The sequence below is a fragment of the Oratosquilla oratoria genome, chromosome 2, assembly GCF_046742065.1.
Source record: "Oratosquilla oratoria isolate Oo_2021 chromosome 2, ASM4674206v1, whole genome shotgun sequence".
In the NCBI taxonomy this organism is placed as follows: Eukaryota; Metazoa; Arthropoda; class Malacostraca; order Stomatopoda; family Squillidae; genus Oratosquilla; species Oratosquilla oratoria.
The window spans coordinates 82,246,439-82,253,938 of record NC_134778.1 but is presented as its reverse complement, the minus strand read 5'-3'; the positions used below and the strand labels follow the sequence as shown (position 1 = coordinate 82,253,938).

The 7,500-nt window shown below is 41.2% G+C and overlaps 1 protein-coding gene across 2 annotated transcripts in view; it reads left to right on the top strand.

Annotated features, from left to right (window-relative positions):
* The window catches only part of LOC143040638 (uncharacterized), a 63,854-nt gene that overhangs the window by 44,494 nt on the left and 11,860 nt on the right, over positions 1-7,500 (top strand). For both annotated transcript variants that reach the window (XM_076211847.1, XM_076211856.1), the window contains exon 6: positions 6,687-6,833. In XM_076211847.1, the coding sequence (XP_076067962.1) occupies positions 6,687-6,833 (147 nt within the window). The remainder of the gene's footprint in view (positions 1-6,686; positions 6,834-7,500) is intronic.

Below are 7,500 nucleotides of genomic sequence, written 5' to 3'. Positions count from 1 at the left end.
TTTGCTTAGCCTTCCATACATCTTTTCCTTCGATTCATTTATTCCTTACTTCGACAGGATCTTTGATTTAGATTACTCTCGACACATCAACTTCTCTTAATCACGAGCTTTCTGAATGGAAGACAACAGATGAAAATGCATATCAAATAAAAAGTTACGCAAATAACAAAACACATGGAAAATAGTATCAAGTGTCTATTATATAAAGAAGGAATAACAGAAATCAAGAACAGAACATCATGGGCTATGGGAAAAAATAATATGGCAGTTAAAATTAAAACACGCCCTAAAATTATCCTGTTAAGAACTGACTGCACTAAACAACCCCAATAGAACATTTTTGCCCAAAAACCAAAATCCTTCTCATAGAGCATCATATGTGAAAAACAGCCACACAGTTCTACGCATGAGTGTATATTACAATCACAGCGTACTGACGGTAAAAAAAAATCTCTACTCATATATCTACAACAGTCTGCTCCAAGTACCTTATAACACGACCATACACACTCACCTCAAAACATTCAGATCGCAAACAGACCTTCTAATTCTATACTTCGCCAGGCTACCCTACACATCAGCCCAAATAAGAAGTCAATCCCAAGACAAGTAAGAACCACATTGTTAGATCTATGTTCACGTCACCGCTCGACAATAAAATAATACCCACACATAATCGTCATGACAGCAAACTCTGACTGCAAGGGTTATCATACTGAGCTATTCTACCTCCGACATCCTACCTCCAACCTCCATTTGAATAACTAGAATATGACTTTGCTTACAGAAATCTAGACTTCTTTACTCTAAGAATATTTAAACTGTATGTCTAACATTCATATAGATTTACAGTCTCTTAGTTCATCATTCAGTTTTGCCATATATGACGGAATGATGATTTGATATTTCGAGATTTGAAAAATCAAATATTGTAACCGAAGTCATTTTTATTCAAACGAACTCTCAACGGTCAGCGTTGGTGAAGCCCGTGGAAACCCAGTGTGATACTCGTAATTCCTTACCCTAGATACATCCACTACACAGAAGACACAGCACACTTCATTCTATATTGTCTTGCTCTCACCCTATCAAAGCAAAAATGTAACCTCCCGAGTCCCTTCTCTGAGCGACTTATGGGCCGAAGAGGTGGTCGTGACCAGTTACCCGGGGCTACGGGTCCCCTGCAAGAGACCTGGGGCAAAGGATTGATTGAATGATCCCATCTCAAACTCCCATCTCTTTCTCTCTCTCTCTCTCTCTCTCTCTCTCTCTCTCTCTCTCTCTCTCTCGCTCTCTCTCTCTCTCTCTCTCTCTCTCTCTCTCTCTCTCTCTCTCTCTCTCTCTCTCTCTCTCTCTCTCTCTCTCTCTCTCTCTCTCTCTCTCTCTCTCTCTCTCTCTCTCTCACTCTCTCTCTCTTCTCTTCATTGTCTGCCTCCCTACTCTCTCTCCCCTTTACAAAGGATTACAAAGGCGGAGCATGCCGACAGGAGACCTTTTGGTCCATATCTAGGTCGGATGCGAAAAAAAATCATAATAATAATAAAATAATAAATAAAAACTATAATAATGTAAATAACAAATAAAATACATAAATAAATGCATAGGTATAGTTAAATAATAAACAAACAGGTAAATAGTAAATAATAATAGATTGACATATAACTAATAATAAATGAAAATCAGACAGACAAATGATAACAAAACAAAAACAAATAATATAAAATAAATTATAATCATTACAGCATCTTACTTAGGTGTTTATCTAAATGATTCTTAAAGCTTCGAACTGAACTACATTGCACTACCTGTGCAGGAAGTTTATTCCATTCATTAACTACACGGTTGGCAAAGTTGTTTCTACCTACTTCCAAATTGAATCTATTTCCGGACAGTTTGAGACCATTGTTTCTTGTCTGATTCTCATTCAATGTGAAAATTTGGTCACTTTTGATGTTGTCAATTCCCTTTAGAATTTTAAAGACCTGTATCAAGTCACCTCTGAGTACGCTTTTTTAGGGAAAACAGATTCATATGTTTTAGTCGATTTTCGTATGATTTATTTTTGATATTTGGAATCAGCTTTGTGGCTTGCCGTTGTACTTTTTCCAGTCTGTCAATGTCTTTAATGAGATTCGGTGACCATACGGAAACAGCATATTCCAAATGTGGACGAACTAACGATTTGTATAGCTTGTTAATGAGTGATGGACTTTTGAAATCAAAAGATCGCGCAATCAGTCCTAGAATCTTATTTGCTTTCTCACAGGCTGAAATACACTGCTTGGATGATTTGAGGTCGTTACTGATAATTACGCCGAGATCTTTTTCACTATCCACTTTTGTTAACGAATTATCAAATAACTTGTAATCGTACTTACTGTTATTTTTACCTATGTGCATTACCTTGCATTTACTTGTGTTAAATTTCATTAGCCACTTTTCAGACCATTGCTGTAAGTTATCTAAATTTTCTTGAATATCTAATTGGTTTGAATGATCATTTGCCACTCCGCACAGTTTTGTATCATCAGCAAATTTGGAAACAGTAGATTTTAGTCCATGATCTATATCATTTATATATACTATGAATAGAAGTAGTCCAAGAACGGAACCCTGAGGAACTCCACTTGTAACATTTCTCCATCTAGAATTTTTTCCATTTAAAACAACTCTGTTTTCGACCATTCAACCAATTACTAGTCCAACCTAATAGGCTACCCTTTCTCTTCCTCTTTTTGTTTGCTTCTCTCTATCTCCCTCTCTCTTCCCCTTTCTCCCTCCTCTCTCTCCCCTTTCTCTTCCTCTTTTTGTCTGCTTCTCTCTATCTCCCTCTCTCTTCCCCTTTCTCCTTCCTCTCTCTCTTCCTCTAACCCACCTTCTCTCTCTCTCTCTCTCTCTCTCTCTCTCTCTCACACACACACACACACACACACACACACACACACACACACACACACGCACGCACGCACGCACACACACACACACACACACACACACGCACGCGCACACACACACACACACACACACACACACACACACACACACACACACACACACACACACACACACACACACACACACACACACACACACACACACACACACACAATGAATGCTGGGCGGCGTCGGAAAATATGTCCCGTGGCTCTGCGCGGTGAAAGTCTAACACACGATAGGCATTCTCTTCGAATACTAACACAGAGGTTCTCTTATCACACGTGGGAAAAACATTTTGGTTTTCTGTGAAGGTAATGGTGAGGACAATAGTATGATTGATTTCGGTGGAGGAATGCGGCACACGAACTTCATAACTACAGTGCAAAAGAAAGTGGCCGAGACTTCCACGGTGTCTTCGGCTGGTCACTGACAGCCTGTCAGTAATTGGTACGAAGTCATCGTAGGAACACTTGACTCACTTTCAGAGTGGCTTATTGCCATTGGGGAATGTAATTCCACCGAGAAGAGTTCTTCGACCTCTCCAGCAGGAGGACTTTGTTCTACGGTCCTCGTTTTCCAGGACTGTTAGGTGTCTCCCATATCCTACCTCCAACCTCGTTTTGAATAACTAGTATATGACAGCTTACAGAAATCTAGACTTCTATAAGAACATTTCAACAGTATACCTAACATTCGAAAATGTTCACACTCTTAATTCATCATTCAGCTTTGCTAATGTATGACGGAAAATAATTAGGTATTTGGAGATTTGAAAAATGAAATAATGTAACCGAGGTCATTTTTATTCAAACGAACTCTCAACGGAGTCTAAATCCGATACGAAAGGGAGGAGCCTATCTCAGGCTTATCTCGATTATTCCTTTGCTGTGTATGGTTTTAGTAGTTTGTTTTCGCTGCCGCCAGGCGATTTTATTCAGCATGGGGAGAAATTTCCTACTCATCACATTATTACATGATCTCATAGTAACACATTTAATAGATTATAGTTACGGCCAGCATCAATTATATTCAGTTTAAGGACGAAATTGGATATCTTCAACTAAATAAAATCGCTTAACAGCAAATACATTGATGAATAAAGTCGTGCAACGCGGTGAAAGTGTTGATGTTGACGTAGGATCCACGGTGGCAGTAGTAGTCGTCAGTCAAAATGTCGTTTGTTTTTCTCCCTCTTGGCAACCACACGCATGTCCCCGTTTTCTTTTCTCACTGGGCCCATTCTGCAGCTGAAGATCAACGAAATACAACCGCACTACTACTACTGTACAGTTCACTAATACATCTTGTTTTTTGTTGTTGCCTGCATTTGTCTCCAACGAAATGCAGCAGGAAATATTCAATGCATTTCAACCACTAATATTTATTAATGCTTGGACCTGAATGAACGCCCAATTACAATGTAATTATATAAACTGCCGTATACTCATAGGAAATACAGTCGATACTAAATTGTCATGAGGTTTCAGGCTCTGCAAGGTCTACAGTGCGTCGGTCTGCTGCTGTGCATGTGCGGGTGTGTGGTGTGTTGAGACGATCGCTGGTTGAACCGAAGCATCAATAATGTTTGTATTCGAATGATGATTCGAAATAAGTTGTTGCAGACATTTGTAATAGTAATTACTTTGGTGTATAAGAAACTTTCAAAGAGGATAAGTTTAGCAAACGTTTAAATGTGATCCAAACGTGAGAAACACCATTTCGCTTGAACGGGACAAAGACGCAGAGGTGGGGATTATGACTGACTTCCGTCATATCGTAGGACGTCTGAAAACGACGTGACGTCATGTCGACTCTGACGTTCTCTATAGAAGTGGAAAGACTTTGTATATTTAAACTTTGTTTTAGATCAGTCGATTGGTCACGTTCAAATGACAACGTGACTTAAATACTAAACTTTTACTTCAGTGTGTTGAACTATTTTCTCTTTGATAGCGTGCATTCCAGAAGGCGGATATGCTCTCGTTGGCCGGCAACTTCATTTATTTCAGCATCACTATTGACATCATTACCCAGCTTTTTGTCCATTATTCTTCACAGAAGTGGGCCGCCCTCTTTCCTTCGTCGTTTTCTATACTTCTTGTTTTCCTAAAGCATTTAAACGAGAGTACAAATCGTTCACACCTAACGATTCCTGTCCTGTGTCAGAACCAGTAGACAATCCTTAGGGTACATATATGACAATTCAAAATAGACTATCTTGGCCCATCCATCCGCGTAAGAAATTGAGCGCGTTAGTATTTATTTGCATCTATATTCTTCGCGTGCTGTAGAAATGAAGAACATGATTTTGGGATTCGTATGGTTTGTAGACAAAGGTCGCTTTTGTAGCACCTCTTCAGGAATGAAGGTGTCAAACTCATGATCAGGTGGTCTTGAGTTCAATTCCCGGGGCCCGCTACGCCCTTCTTGCGTTGGCTCCTGACAGCCTTGCCCAGGCGAGGAGGCGACCCAAACATTGGCCTAAAAAAAGTCCAGTAGGTTGCCACAACAGACGGGGCTTGCCCACCAGGGGTTTCTCACTTCTCACTTCGTAGGAGTGGGACCCTGAGGTGAGTTCACTGGCAATATTTCAAATATTTTCAGTAATACTGTTAATGTTAACATTCAAAATCTAGGAGAATCTTCGGTTGGCGTTGAACGCACCGGAGAAATCAGATAGCTGCTAATGATAAAATAATGACAGATATAGTGAAGTAATAGAGAAGTCACTGTTTTAAACAGATAACAGTTAACGGTAACTGTCATGGACTTTACCACAGATAACGCCAGATGGTGGCGACACCTGGCCAGCTGCGTCGTGAAATAAGGTATTTCAGAGTCGGGAAGCTAAAAGATGTTCAACAAATTGTTGTCGTGATATGAAGACGATGTGGGACGCGCACTAGTTGACGCCATCTCGATTTGACGCAATTGACAAGACGCTTAATAGATGACGCAGCCGGCGCGCGCATAAATCATTGGCCGTTAGATGATAGAAGAAAAAAATGAGGATTTCTGTACGTATCTTGTCGATGCTGTATAGAATGGCGTGGCCATTGAGCTTCGAAAATGGTGAAATGGTATTTGGTGATAGCTGTACAACACACACACACACACACACACACACACACACACACACACACACACACACACACACACACACACACACACACACACACACACACACACACACACACACACACACACACACACACACACACACACACACACACACACACACACACACACACACACACACACACACACACACACACACACACACACACACACACACACACACACACACACACACACACGCACACGCACGCACGCACACATGCGCGCGAGCGTAGGGTGCACTGAGGGAGACATGAACAGAAAGAATTTGGTGGTTTGGCGTGGTAGCGGGAGACGAAGAGATGTGTTTGTTTATTTATTCATTTTCGTGTCTCTTTTTACGTTGAACTGGATTTCAACTCTTGATTAGAACAAGATACAATTGTTTGCAGTCCCACGTTGTAGTCCTGGGCCATGAATTTCACTGCGCTTTTAAAGATACGGAGCCAGAAGGGAAGTTACAATGGATGAACAGCGTTTAGACCATATTTATGTGATTAGTATTAACAAACTCACTTAGATCAAGCTACTTTCGAACTGACGACCGCCTGCATAGCAGGTCGTCGCTCTACCAACTGAACTAATGCGACTTCTCATGGGAATGTAGTTTAATAACAATGCTTTGTCCACAGGCACGTTCCGAGGCGCAACGGTCGCGACGGGAGGAGAGACGAGCCCTCGGCCATCGCGTCCTTCTTCAGGACTGACTTGAAGAAGGAGTCTCCAGAGGGCGACAGCATGGCCTCGGCCTCCGCGTCAGGAGATGAGAGACAAGGAAGGTAAGTGGGAGGAGGCTGAGGAAGAGCAAATGGCAAGGGTGTATACTTCATCGTACAAAGAATATCCATCAGTGATGCATCGACTAAATGGTTTCCATGGTTACAAAGAAGGCTGTTTTTTCTTTAGAATGTGTATATAAGCTAGAAAGAAGTATTACCAGCATTACCTTTCTCGAATACTTCCTTGAGCGATAGAACACCAAAGTCCCTGTCACGCATCCTTGTCACGTGTAAGGCAGCCACGATATTATTTTTAGGTAGCACTTACGACCTTGAGTCGCGCATGTGTGACACTGGTTATGCCCGAACGCAGAAAGCCTAGAAAAGCCCTGTACACAATTTCCCCCAAATTGAAGGACCTCACTTTGTTCATCATTTGCTGTACCGGAGAAAGGGAATCCTGTCCTTCCCACAAGAACAAGACCCAACCTAGCTGGGCAATATGTATTATCGCCAGCAGTTGTAACTGGCACACTAGTTGAACAGTTTCTGATGGTGGATAGTAGATGTGACATCGCTGGGTTTGGTCATATCAGTATCAACACATCAAATCAACTTCATGAATTTAGTGGAAATTCCGAAAATTGTAAAACTGGTCATAATAATGGTGGTTGTTCCGACCCATTCATACGGTCTCACTACACTGTAAACAAACACGCAGTTGCCA